The 14,830-nt window shown below is 45.3% G+C and overlaps 1 protein-coding gene across 1 annotated transcript in view; it reads right to left on the bottom strand.

Moving 5' to 3' along the window:
* The window catches only part of ARHGEF26 (Rho guanine nucleotide exchange factor 26), a 134,089-nt gene extending 120,187 nt beyond the window's left edge, over positions 1–13,902 (bottom strand). The window contains exons 1-4 of the mRNA XM_043875473.1: positions 13,786–13,902; positions 12,224–13,369; positions 10,520–10,559; positions 6,856–7,001 (exon numbers count right to left, since the gene is read on the bottom strand). Of these exons, the coding sequence (XP_043731408.1) occupies positions 6,856–7,001; positions 10,520–10,559; positions 12,224–13,303 (1,266 nt within the window). The 5' untranslated portion in view covers positions 13,304–13,369; positions 13,786–13,902. The remainder of the gene's footprint in view (positions 1–6,855; positions 7,002–10,519; positions 10,560–12,223; positions 13,370–13,785) is intronic.
* Positions 13,903–14,830: the final 928 nt, after the last annotated feature.

Below are 14,830 nucleotides of genomic sequence, written 5' to 3'. Positions count from 1 at the left end.
AGCAAACTACGTGTCTTAGGAGCCAAGTCCTAATTCTAGGTATGAGCCCAGTTAGCCACACTAGGACAGCCGAAGACGTACTTCACAGAAAACATAGAGAACCAGTTCCAGAATAAAGTGTTTAAAATATTTGAGCACGCTGGAAAAATATGCAAAACGAGTAGGATTACTGATAAGTCGCCTCTCAGCAAGTCCAGAGGAAAAGTCCAGTAAGAGGGTGACTATAGGAGGCACGTATCTGGTGACTGCGTCCGGTACTGAACCCAAGTAGAGTGTTCGCCTCTGTGCTTGTTCTTGCCTCTGGAGCCTGAACGCCCATGTCAAAGGTACCTGGCATGTCAAGGCTATGGGAATTACACAAACACCCCACGGCAGAGGGGGTCAGGGCCAACAAAGAGGGCTGGCAAGGGTGGCTTTGGGACTGTCACCAAAGTTAACAAACACTAGTTTTGCAACTGCCATTTTTTCAATCTAACACATAGTACCTGATAGGGGGAAGGGTCGAGTTATGACAACGGCAAAAAGGCTCCAGGCGAGGTTTATTTTTTATTTTCTGTAATACTGTAAAGCCTCCCGGGATCCTATGAAAGGATAAAACTTATTAAAAACCTGAAGCTCTCTTTGCAGGGGGGACTCAACTGCTATACCCCTGGCGCTAACTGCTACAGGTACACAGTGTTCTATCCCACACCAGTGACACAATCAATATTTTTCTTCAAACCCACAAGCCCAGAAATCCAAGCACTGTGGTCTTAGTCCTCACAATGCCAGTTTAGGTGAGTTGCTGGGTGAATCCCCTGTGGATGGCAGATTCCTTTGTCTCTGGGCACAGATCTCCAGAGGACAGAAAATTACTTTTTTTTCTAACTTTTGGACTCTGTGGGAGAAGGCGAGGGTGGGATATTTCGAGAGAACAGCATCGAAACATGTATATTATCTATGGTGAAACAGATCACCAGCCCAGGTTGGATGCATGAGACAAGTGCTCGGGCCTGGTGCACTGGGAAGACCCAGAGGGAGCGGGTAGAGAGGGAGGTGGGAGGGGGGATCGGGATGGGGAACACATGTAAATCCATGGCTGATTCATGTCAATGTATGACAAAAACCACTACAATATTGTAAGTAATTAGCCTCCAACTAATAAAAATAAATGAAAAAAAAATTACTTTTTTTTCAAATTGAAACCTCAAATTTCATTTCAAACCAAGCAAAACCTGAAAACCACGATCATGTAAGTTATTTTGCATATATTAGTGCTCCCCAAGACCTGAAGTGAAGTGAAGTTGCTCAGTCATGTCCAACTCTTTGCAACCCCATGGACTGTAGCCTACCAGGTTCCTCCATCCATGGGATTTTCCAGGCAAGAGTACTGCAGTGGGTTGCCATTTCCTTCTCCAGGAAATCTTCCCGACCCAGGGATTGAACCTGGGTCTCCTGCATTGTAGGCAGATGCTTACCATCTGAGCCACCAGGGAAGCTCAAAGAGCAGCAAAAAATTATGTTCCCTAGAATGAAGAAATCCTGTATTTCCACTGAAGAAAAGATTGATGCACTCAGACAATCAAGTAAAGGAAAAATAAGTCTGGCACCATCTGATGACATTAAGGAGCCCAGGTTGCCTTCCTGACACCGGAGAACACCCCACTTCTACGTGGGGGGGACCTGTCAACAAACCCACATTGCTACACACATTCACCAAGTCGCTGTAATCCAGTTACGGAAGCCTGCAGCAGCCTAAACTTTCTCCACTATGTTGAGGCCCAATTAAATGCCTCTCTTGCTCATTCCTAGGTGACTACAACACTCCAGTTAAACCTGTCGCAACACCTTACACAGAAAACCACCTCTTGCCTGCGTGGTTGTCCAACGAAACTGAAGGAGACACATCATAAACAAATGCACTAAGACAAATTCCATAAAGACTGGGGTTTCAACACCTCACAAAACAAGCAGAAGTGACTGCAAATTGCTGCTCTTTTTAAAGTCTCCCACACACTGGATGTTTCTTACATTTATCTGATAAGAAAAGTTTCATCATCTCAGGAGGCAGTCAGGAGTTGGCAATAGAGATAAGAGGTTTTCACAGCATAGGACAATCAACAGCAGCTAACACAGGTGTGCTCATAAGCACCCCCTCCCAAGTAGAAAATCAAGGTAGATCCAAATAGAGATCTAACCCCCTTGCCAGAAAACCCTTTATTCTACTCCCTTTCTGGAATCAAGGCCTCACTCAGAGAAGAGTTTTGTGTTAAAGACTGGATAGGGATGACCTTACTTATTTGGTATTACTAAAAATTACGAATGAAAAAATTAAAATTAAAATTAAGCATGGAAAGATGATGCAAAAAAATACAAAAAGTCGAAGTGCTCCAAAACCTGCCCTAAACACTGCAGCCCCTTTACAAGAAGAAATCAGGCAAAATATCAGACAGAGATAATGTAGGTGCTGACTGCTCATGGAAAATATCCTGACATTTTTCATAATTCACGAAGCCTCTTTTCTTTAGGGTCCTAACTGCAACCTGGATATTTACTAACTACTAGAATTTTTAAAAAGTAATGGCTGCTTTTTGTTGTTAAAAGTGTCCAGTTTTAAAGAAGCCGAAGGGGACTGCCACTTTTTAGTGGACAGGAAACCCACATGGGAACGACAGAATAGACACCTTCAGGACAGTAAGGAATGACACCTGGGGAGGCAGGAAGGAGAAAAGGACCGAAAGGAGGATGGCGAACAGGATCTGCCTTAAAAACTAGAGGCCTGAATACGAAAATGTTAACGTCTGTTCAAGCTGGTACCCGTGTGGCAGGTACCTGGAGATCCATTACACAAACTTACATGTTAGTTTATCTGCACATTTGCCCTCTCGCCTTTCGGGATGGCCCACACTCTTGTCTCTGGAGTGTGTTTCTCTCTAAATAAATCCACGTCTTACCTATCACCCCGTCTCTTACTGAATTCTTTCTGCCACAAGACATTGAGAACTTCAATAAATCCTGAGACCAGGCATGATCTCAGTTAAAAGACCATGAATTCAAGTTCCAGAGCTGGGATTTGGCTAGGGTCAAGTCCTGGACTGTAGGTTCAAGGCCCAATTTGAATTACATGGTTTCAGAGGGTACATTACAGATGAAATGACTTAAGAAATATGAATAAGTAATCACAATGTATGACCTTATGCAGATTCTGATTTAAATAGATTTTAAAAAAATATGAAAATTGAGAAAATGTGAATACTGACTGGGCATTGGATGGTATTAAGAATTTTTTTCTGAATTTTTAGTTGTAGCAATTTTGATTACTTTTTATTTTAAAAATCGGTATGTCTCTGAGATATATAATGAAATATTATTTACAGATAATTTTTCTAAATTCTTGAAGTTGTTGTTGTTCAGTCGCTAAGTTGTGTCTGACTCTTTGCAACCCCAGGGACTATAGCCTGCCAGGCTCCTCTGTCCATGGGATTTCCCAGGCAAGAATACTAGAGTGGGTTGCCATTTCCTTCTCCAGGGGACCTATCCGGACCAAGAATCAAACCCACATTTCCTGCACTGGCAGGTGGATTTTCTACACTGAGCCACCAGGGAAGCCCTGAGCTTGAAATACTTTATAATTAAAAAAAAAAAAAAAACTTAAAGTTTTTAAAAGTGAAACAGACACAGAAGGGCCAAAGAAAACGCAGGCTGGTGCCCAAGTGACGCAAAGGGCAAAGTCCAATCATGATGCTTTGGTTAAATGTAATTGCCAAGCAACACAATAAATACACACAAGTCCTGGGAACATGCAAATCCAAGATAACACAGTTCTGCAGTCAGAATCTACTTTACAACATTTTATCACCACATAGTCTTCTAATATCAATCTTTTTGTTAACAAAAGGCACAACAGTACATTGATCCTTTGCCAAATAAAATGCATGCCCGTATTTGAAGTATTGAAAGTTTGAAAGATACAAAGTAGTATTTAAATTTGCATTTGTTAATCTAAATGAAAAAAAAAAAATCTAAATGAAAGTCAAACTCCAGGAAGCATAAATATGGCAGCCTGGCTTTCGGTACTAAAGCTAGGTTGGAGAAGTGTGTAAGTGACAGAGAAGTACATGTTTTTGTTTAGCATTCAGAGATCAACAGCAAGATTTAGGCCTTGACTAACAAACACAGATGCTGCCCTAGAGAGAAAACTCAAAAAATCCAGTTTTCTTCTCAAGTATCCCCTACCAGATGGTCTATACCAACAACAGAATGACAGTCATTCAGGGTCAACTTGGCCTGTTACGTTGCCAACAAAGGTCCATCTAGTCTAAGTTTTGGTTTTTCCAGTGGTCATGTATGGATGTGAGAGCTGGACTATAAAGAAAGCTGAGCGCCAAAGAATTGATGCTTTTGAACTATGGTGTTGGAGAAGTCTCTTGAGAGTCCCTTGGACTGCAAGATCATCAAACCAGTCAATCCTAAAGGAAATCAATCTGAATATTCATTGGAAGGACTGATGCTGAAGCTGAAACTCCAACACTTTGACCACCTGATGTGAAGAACTGACTCACTGGAAAAGACCCTGATGACCCCGATGTTGGGACAGATTGAAGGCAGGAGGAGAAGGGGATGACAGAGGATGAGATGGTTGGATGGCATCAGCAACTTGATGGACATGAGTTTGCATAAACTCCGAGAGTTGGTGATAGACATGGAAGCCTGGCGTGCTGCAGTCCATGGGGTCGAAAAGAGTCAGACAGGACTGAGCGACTGAACTGAACTGGCCTGTATGGGGGTCTCCTAGGTGGCACTAGTGGTAAAAAATCTGCCTGCCAATGCAGGAGACATAAGAGACACAGGTCTGATCCCAGGAAGAGGGCAGGGCAACTCACTCCAGTACTCTTGCCTGAAGAATCCCAAGGAGAGAGGAGCCTGGTGGGCTACATACAGTCCATGGGGTCGCAAAGAGTTGGACACGACTGAGCAACTACTGGCCCAGAGATAGTGTTGGGCTCATGAAACAATTTTTTAAAACTTAAATTAGGATGATACTTGAAGGGACTTCCCTGGTGTTCCAATGGCTAAGATTCTACGCTCCGCATGCAGGAGCCGGAGTTTGATCCCTGGTCCGAGAACTAGATCCCACATGCCACAACTAAAGATCCTGCACGCTGCAACAGAGATTGAAGATCGTGTGCCGCAACTAAGACCTGTCACAGCCATATAAGCAAATATTAAAGAAAACAAACAAACGGAATTTTGCTGTTGTTCACTCACTGAGTTGTGTCCGATTCTTTGGGACCCCATGGACTGCAGCACACCAGACTTCCCTGTCCTTCAATATCTCCCGGAGTTCGCTCAAACTCAAAAGTCTGACTTTCTGTATTCTCTTTTCTAAATATCAGAAAATACTGCAACACTGAACTGGTTTGGACTAACTGACAGCTGTCCAATTTATACAAGGCCCGTGGACCACAGTTCCCACCACTCCCCATCACCCACACTCACCAGCATCGCTTATAACACTCCTTGGCCTGCCCCCACCCCCATAGGCATTTTAATCTGTGGTGTAACACTAAGGATGTCAGACTGTGGTGTGACGCTGCAAATACATAACTTCCGCTTCGCACAACATTAGGGGGTAGGAGGGTTTGGTTTCTTGAATTCTGAACTCCAGTACAGTGCAGAGAGGCGAGGAAAAGCCTGAGCCAGATGTCATCTCCATAATCAACATACACGCATTTCCACGGTCAAGTTTACAAGTGCTTCTTCACTTACGCTGACGGGTTCCCTAAGTGCATGAGATTCCCGATTCTGAACTGTGCTCATTTCGGCTTCAGAGAGAATCACGTCTGCTTCCGCTAAAGGACTCACAGGGGTGCACTGGCTTGTTCTTCATGCAACATTCCCACCACCCAAGCCAGTTATGGGAACTCTTTCCCACCTACAAATGCTGGACCCAAATTCACATCATGTAAACTAAGCATCACACTGTGACGTTGTTAAGCCAGGAGGAAAAGAAATTATGGCTGAAAACTAAAGAGGTTTGACGCAGAGAGGAGAATTTACTCGTCAATACAAAAGTAAGTATCAGACACCGGCCCACAAAAGATGCACACGTGGAGACAGGACAGAATGCCATTCATTAACCAATTTCAAGAAAATATAAATGTGTCTCTATCAAACGAAATTTCCAAGGAAGCAGTGTAACACATTCCCTGTTTTACATAGGTACTATACATACATACAAATATCTTACATACATATATATTATTGTCATTCCGTCGCTAAGTCGTGTCCAACTCTTTATGACCCCAAACGACTGTAACCTGCCAGGCTCCCCTGTCCATGGGGATTTTTCAGGCAAGAATACTGGAGTGGATTGCCATTTCCTTCTCCAGGAGATCTTCCTGGATCAGGGATGGAACCTAAGTCTCCTGCATTGGCAGGTGCATCCTTAACCACGGAGCCACCAAGGAAACCCCCAAACATATGCATACACAGCCATAATTACGATACAGTTCAGATATATTAAGAGATATTAAGCTATCACTTAATACAGATATATTAAGCTACCACTACATACACACTCTATAAAAAAACAAGAAAATATACTGAGCAGGAAGAGTTTCCAGAGCCCATAGTACATCAGTCTTAAAGCACTTTATTTTAGAAAAACATGATAAATTTTCCTGATCAGAATTGTCAAAGTTCACTTTCTCACTGCAGAGTTTCAAGAAACATTTCACAATCTAAAGAGAAGAATCTTTCTCCTGAGGGTTACAGGATCACTGGTAGAAAAAGTTAAAACCACAACCAGGTATAATTTCCACAACTTGGTCTCTTCACGCCCACAGATAGAAAAACCAGAAGGTACACACTCACCGCAGACAGCTGGCTCCACGTGGACCGCAGAGGCTTGTGGTGAATCACAATTTTTTCATCGGATTTCTGTTCTTTCGGCTCTGACTCCTCATCGGAGTCGATGTCAAGGGCCTTTTCTTTGTAGTTCTGATACAGGACAGCGTTTTCTGCAAAAAAAGAACCAAACCCTCCACATCACTAACTGCCACCCCCCCATCATGAGGCTACTTGTTCTAAAGAAACATCCAATATTTATGTGAGGTTTGGCCTCCAGTTTAATAAACAAGAGATAAATGGATTTCTTCATGAAGAGTCATGATCAAAAATCTATTTTCTCACTCATACAGTTCTATCCCCCAATCATCTGCAGGGGACAGGGCCTGTACGTCAAATGCCAACTGAAGCAAAGTTTCCATGACTCTGTCCACCACTCATGAAGGTCATGTCTATCACATCATTGTTTTTTAGGTTAAATTGAATTTACACCCCTTTATTTTTCGATTTAACAAACATTTATAGTACATCTACAATGTGCCAAGGGCTGGGAGTAAATAGAAAATAAAAGACACTTTCTGTGCCCTCATGAGCTAAAAATTTAATGAGAAATATAGTAAAAGTCAGTCATTCATGAATTCATTCAACTGATACTTAGAAAATGTCTACTAGACACCAGTAAATGCTAGGTGCTGGGGATACAACAAAGAACAACAACAAAAAAAGAGAAAAATCTCATTCTTCAAGAAGCTGACATCAGAGTGATGAAAGAATGACAATAAACAAACAAGCAACTTTTATAATATGGCAGATGCTGAAAAGTAACATGGCGAAAAATCAAACAGAGAAAGGGTGTTATGAAGGGTGATACGCAGATTTTAAACAGGGTGGTTTAGGAAGGCCTCATAGAGCTGACATTGAAGCAAAGATCTAAAAGAGGTTAAGAAAGGAAACCATCTGTCTGCTGGCAACTACAGAGACATCAGCAAACAGAGATAGCAGCAAGTACAAAGGGCCTGGGGCAGGAGTCTGCTTGGTGTGTCTTACAATATGCACACCGATAGGGCAAGGAGGCCTGTGTGGCTGGAATAAGTTAAGGGAGGGGAGGAAGCATAGGAGATGGGGGTTAGGATGAATAGAGGGCTGACCATGTAGGGTCTTGCCTTGATGCCATTGAAAGGACTTTTGTTTCTTATTCCAACTAAGACAGCAAGTCATTTTAAGGTTGAGGACACAATGATCTGGCACAAATACGTATGTACAAACCAAAAGATTTATACACAAGTGCTCTGAGGACAGACTGTCAGCAGGACATGATTTAGTCTGGGGGTCAGAGAGGTGTTAATGAGGAAAATCTTAAGATCTGAAAGCTGAGAAAGCACAGAGCTACAGAAAAAAACCACCTGCAAAAGCAAGAGGAAATAAATGACCTGAGAAGAACAAAAGAGGTCATGAGCTGGAGTATAGGTGTCTATCAGACAAAGGGTGTAAGGCGGGTTTAGGGAGAAGAGCCAGACAGTTCAAACCAGGCAGAGTTTTGCAGGCAAAGTTTAAGAACTGGATTTTATCATGAGCCCCAAAGCCCCAGTTTCTTTCATACTGTAAAGGTTTTATTTTATCCTGACTGCAGTGAAAATCCACTGAAAGACATTTTTAGATTGGAAGAGCAAAACATTGACTAGATAAGGGACTAATTAGGATGCTCTTGAAGTGGTCAGTGAAAAGCGATGGAGACTTGATGGGGTTGGACTGGGAACAGGGGTCAGACTGGCTGTGGTGGTCAGGATGTCTTCTAGCTCTGTTAAGTCCCACAGCTGAAAAGCGGAAGGGAACTCCAGAAGAAATTCGGCTTTAGTGGAAAGATTATGAGTTTGGTTTTGGAACATACTGAGTTTGAAACGCTTTCCCTATTTAGTGAAGCCAGCAAAACATCCGCCTAATGTCTCATCAACTATGGCATGTTCTGTGTGCATCACCATCACTAAATACTCAGAGCTCACACAAGACTTTACTGGTCTCTGATTGGTCTGCATATGAAAGCAGATTATGAGGGTACAGATCTCTGTAGAACCCTTTAAAGTACTTAATTATATGACATAAAATACGTTCGGACATTGTTGACATGATGTCTCATTCATCTCACAACAATGCAGGCAATTATGAGCTTCATTTTACGCAGAATAAAACAGGCTCAGTGAAGTTGAGAGGTGTGTTTAACGTCACTCAACTGATAAGTAGCAGCAGCAGGACAGGAACTCAGGTCTCTGGTTCCAATATCACAGGATCTCACCACTCAGCCACACAGCTTCCCGACTCACATTCTTGTTAGTCACCAACTGTAAGAGTCCTGCATTCCTCACGTACATATATGTGAAAAAGAATGTCTAGGTCATCATATTTGAGAAGAGCAGAGAGGGTGCACAGAAACAGCTCCTCATAAAAGGAAACAGCATAACACTAGTTATAATGAAGGTCTGTCCTCAGACTTCAAAAAAGCTCAACATTTTTAACCATTTGAAGCAAAAGTCCCGAAACTAATGCCAAATTCCAGAAGATGCAAAACATCTCTCATGATTGATATTAGATAGATGCCTGTTCACTTCACGGTCATAACAGGGTACAAGAGAAAGCAAAGTGCGTGAGAACCAGTTGTCTGTCCTGATCCTGGCTGTGTGACAGTGGATAAGGTACCAAGCCTCTTGGAGATTCCAGATTCCTCGGTTATAAAATCTGCAAGATGCCTTTATCCCAACCAGCAAAAATACTATATCTGGGTTTCTTCCCCATAGAAAACATTTTTCTAAGAGGGATACAATAAATACATTTTTATAAACTGGTCATATTTAAATGATAAAATGGGAACTAATTTTTATAAGAATTATATGGGGAAATGTTTTGTAATCAGCTAAGTTGATAAAACTCTGGGTGGTTTTACTTTTGATTTACTTAGAGAGGGGCATACCCTTCTTCACTGTTCTTTTAAAGGGTGGAAAACCTTAGCATTTCAAAGAATGACAGGAAGTAACTACCCTCACCTCCACCACACTCCCCCAGCTCTACAAGCTCTTGAGGTCCATTGACACTGGATCCATTTACACAAAGTCCGCTAATCTGATTAGGGTCTGAACACCTGGTGAAAGCTGCTTTTGTTTCTGAGATCCTTCACAAAAACTCTATACAGGGTCGAAGTTCATAGCAGTAGGGTTCTGTTAGTGAAGAGAGTTAGATTTCCTCCAAATTGAAACTTGGTTAGGAAACCATATTAATGATAGTAAAATGTAGAAATATGGGGATAAGACCATTAAGTCAAAGGAAATACGACCTAAGGAAATACGGACGTAAGATCTACATGCCAAACCTTCAGAATTTTAAATTGCAGAGCTAGAGCTTATCCTTATTCTTTCTTCATTTTTTGAGGGAGGTGGGGATGGAGCCAGAGCAGAGAAGAATTAAAAATCCCAGAACACTGGTCTGACAAAGTCATCGGCTTACAAAGAATGCCATTAATTTTATTCACTGCTGGTATTACTGGATGAAAATTTAGCTTAGTGCAGAGCTTTGTGCTGTATAATTTGAGAAGAAGTTGTACATTTTTCTCATCTTGTGTTTTTGTTACTTCAGTTGGATTTCAACTTATAATTGATATTCCACATTGAAACAGCAATAAAAGTCTGGAAAATCAAATGCTTACCTTCCCCATCAAATGTTCCTTGTCCTTTCAGCATTTTTTTCTAAGAAACAAGAAAAGCAAAAAGAGGAAAAGCAAAGCAAACTATGTATGAATGAGCCAAACAGAAAATACAGCTATTTCAAGAAAAAGTACTTTTTTGTGGTCACATTCATTGGATTTCCAACAGCATGCACACATGATCCCTTGAGCAGTCATATGACTACTACCACCCACTTAAAAGATGAAATAAAATGTACAATATCCCCCACACTCTGCCAATACAGCTTGAGAATCCTCAAATGACCAATAGCTTTCAGCTTATTACTGATGATTCACCATCACTGTTAAACTGAACCATGCTATACTTGCAGAGTTGGGGGGGGGGGGAGGGGAAGCACATAAAATGTTATGTAATTTCTTTACTTAGAAATTAGTTTGCTTAGTCGCCCAGTCATGTCCTATTCTTTGTGACCCCATGAGCTGTAGCCCTCCAGGCTCCTCTGTCCATGGAACTTTCCAGGCAAGAATACTGGAGTTGAGGACATTCCCTTCTCCAGGGGCTCTTCCCAACCCAGGGACTGAACCCAGGTCTCCTGCATTGCAGGGAGATTCTTTATCATCTGAGCCACCAGGGTAGCCCACTCATGATTCACCACCACTGTTAAATTGAACTCTGTTAAACTTGCAAATTTGGAGGGGGGAAAAAAAAATACACATAAAATGTTATGTAATTTCTTTAAGGCCATAGGATCTAAAATAAAACAGGCTCGCTTGTGTATTACATATGTGACATTTATATAGACTGGTTCCAGCTTTCAGATTAATCAGGAAAAGATGTGGCTGCCAAAATGAATTTCTGCCCTATTGCTGAGCTCTGTCTTGTGTCTGGAGAAGGCAGCACATGCACACTCCAAAATCTCCTTCCCTCGTCTTCCCTATTTATGTCATATTTGGTATTTTAAGGAGTGCAACTCCTAGGTCTTTATCTGGGAGCAACGCCACACCATTCACTCCAACCTGAAGTTCCAAGCTACCAGCTTGTTAAATACACTCAAGGGTTAAGTGGGCACAAAATGGGAATGAGATGCAACCAAAGCCCCTGGTGAAAGAAGCCAGAAACAACGAAGATGACAAACTATGTCCTTTGTGATTCTGGCAATTGACCTTTAAGATTCACATTTTACCTGGATGGTATTTAGTATCCGTGATCATCAGGGAAAGGAAAAATATTTCAGTAACTAAATCACTAATGTAAGTACTTAAAATAATCAACAGGCTGAAAGGAAATCAGTGTTTTCCTGTATCAGCTGTGGTGAATCAGGAACCAGTAACTGACACTTCTAAACAAGCACCACACTGGCAGATCCACGCCTGCCTGCCACCCCCTTTGCAGCTACCTGTATTAAAAGTGTTCAAGACTCACTCCACCAATACGTAATTTGCTGTGTTTTTTTTTTCTCCTACTTGTCCCCCACATTTTGCCGAACTTAGAAAATTAATACAGTGATAAGTTTCAGTTCCTCCCATAAAACTGCATTAACCTGGGCTCTGCCTACCAGCAATAAAATGGCCAAGAGATAGATGTGCAGGGCTCTGATCAACAAACAATAAAATTAAAAAACAACAATAACCTGTGGTTCCCTCTGTGCCCCTCCTCCCCACCCCAAACATCTTCACTGGCGGCTTAGTGACTGCCTAACGTGCGACCCTCTTGCCCACTTTTACCTTTATCCTTCCCAGGCTGGAAAACTTCTCCTTGTCTTCCATCACTGCTTTCAGAACCGGCTGGGACATCCTGTTCTTCTTCTTCGAGGTGCCAGGACTGTCAAAATCAACGCCACTGACCACCGCCCTGCGATAGGAGGTGGACCGCAAGCCTCTCCGCAGAGACCCCGGGCTGTCCAAGTCGCGCTCCGCCTCGCCCTCGTCCTCTGCTGGGCCCAGGGGAGCCCCAAGGCCCTCCACCATGCTGCGTACCTTGAGCAGTCTCTTGTGAGGTTCCACGTTCAGACTGTTGGACTTACTAATTTTAATTTCCGAGGCCAAGCTCTTCGGAATGATCTGCTGTTTTCCCACTTTGAGGGCGGCGGGGCTGTTTGTGCTCAAAACCACCGAAGGACTCTCCAGGAGTTCGTTCTCCGGTGAGGGCAGCCTTTGGAGGGGCAGTTTTTGTTCCAAAGACCTTTTGGGGGGCGAAGGAGAGAGCCTCGAGGGTCCTCGCTCAGGGTCCTTAGCAATGTTGCCGGACAGCGAACCGGCGCCTTGGGAGGAGGTATCAGGGGAAAGCCCATTTGCAGCCGGCGAAGGCAGGGGGCTGGTGGGGAATCCGGGCTTGTCCCCCTCGGGGCTGCACGGGGAGGACGCTGGAGGAGTCCGCGGGGGGTGCAGCGGCTGAGGCGCGGGCTTGGTCGCTGTGCCGTTCGCTGAGGACTTGGGGGAGCCGCCCGACGCCACTCTGGGGACTTGGGGTGACTTGGGCCGTCGGAGCCGAGGAGAGATAGCCCTGTACTCCGGGGAGACGGTCCTCCCATTGGTCACCGCCCTCCGATGGGCGCAGAGAAGCAGGGGGCTCCTCTGGACCGTCCTGCCGTCGGAGGCGCCGGGCACTTCGGCCAGACTCTGCGCCGCAGGGAGCGTCTCTCGGTCCTCCACCGGGAAATCCGTGATCAGCAACCCGCTGGGGCTCTGGTAGGACTGGGGCCTCGGCTTGCTCCGGCCCAGGAGCTGGGGCTGAGGGGTTGAACGCCTCCGCCACAAAGGGGTTAAGCTGTTGCTGGAAAAATCCACTTCGCTCTCGGTGTTCATAGCGGAGCCTCGGGGGTCAGCCCCCGGGGGGGGCGGGGGTGGCGGACAGCACCTAGTTAGTCTTGCCTAAAGAGGAAAGAAGTCATGGAGCTTGGCCTCCGGACTACCAGGCACGCCTTGCAGACGCGCGCGCTCTGAGCCCGGGGATCACCCGGCTGCCGCGGGACACAACTGCGTTCAATTACCCACCCTTTCTGGGGCAAAAACTGCGCCCACCGCGGCGAGGGGTCCAGTACAGAAACCTGGGTCGTGCCCAGGCGAATTAATCCAATCACCTCCGCGCCCCTCTCGCGGCCCAAGACCACCCGCACAGAAACAGACCGCCACCAAATCGCCGGTGCAAACTGATGCACAGGAAACGGGACGAGTTCAGCTTTCTTGGGAAACTCTTCGCGCGACGCTCCCCTCCGCCGCCATCCAGCGGCCAGCCCTCGTCGCAGGTCCCCTAGAGCTTCAGTAGCCCGTCTCCCAGGCGGATTTACCTTCAGGGCTTTGTAGAGCCCGGGGCCGACAAGCACCCCCGCCCAGTGGGTGGCCCGGGTCCCGGACCGAATCTTCGCAGCGGGAGCTCGGGAGAGCTCAGCCGCCGACCCAGCGTTGGCTCCGCCCCCAAGCTTGATCCCGCCCACGGCATTGGCCACGCCCCGGCCCGCCTCAGTCGCCGCCTTCTGGGAGCCGCTGCCTTCCCGCCCTGGTCTCGTTAAAACGCTCAAGCGCACCTGGGCCGTGCGCCGAGCCCCGGGTTCCGGGCCACGAGATGCGGGGAGGGGGCGGCGTGGGAGCTGCGGGCGCGCAAGGCTGTTGCTCGGAGCACAGCGTGGGAACAAACGTAGGAGGCCAGCCAGAAAGCAATTTGCGAAGGCCTGGGCCCCCGGGGGATCTCCCTGGTAGGAGCTCGGAGTGCCGAGCACCGTAAGGCGGGTGAAGGGCGTGAGCCGGAACGCGTAGCTCTGAACGCGGAAAGCCAGGCGCCTCTCAGTATTCGGGTGGTCTTAAATCCGACGCCCTACGCCCCTGCTTAAAATATCTTACGGACTGATAGGCTTGCTTGTGCCTGGAGTATTTCTGGAGAGATACTTAATAGCCAGTTCGGGGGAGCACAGCTGGGTGGCTAGGAAACCGGAGGGACGGAGTGTTTTCATACAATCACCTTTGGATCTTGTATGCTTTGAATTCCGAATGTTACCTATTAAAAGTAACCATAATTTAAACTGCCAAAAAAAAAAAAAAGCTATTGGTTTCTAAGCATACACGGGATAAAATTCAGAATCCTCTCCAAGGCCCTATAGGACTTGGCAGCTGGGTAGGAGCGCACGAACAGGAAGCGCTAGCCTCTGTAGCCGAGTCTTCCCCCACCCGCTACACTCGTTCCTCCGCTAATTTTAGGCCACACCCACCAAGTCTGACAGCCTCAAACCTTCCCTTTTGTTTCTCCTTGACCTTCTGACCTGTCCGTCAGAGAGGCCCTCCCTCCTGGATCTGATTATCGCTAGGCTTATTTACTTTCCCGGCCACCTTTTCTCATCT

Source organism: Cervus elaphus, chromosome 19 (assembly GCF_910594005.1).
Source record: "Cervus elaphus chromosome 19, mCerEla1.1, whole genome shotgun sequence".
Lineage (NCBI taxonomy): Eukaryota > Metazoa > Chordata > Mammalia > Artiodactyla > Cervidae > Cervus > Cervus elaphus.
The sequence above is the reverse complement of the archived record's forward strand: the minus strand, read 5'-3'. Positions and strand labels throughout refer to the sequence as shown.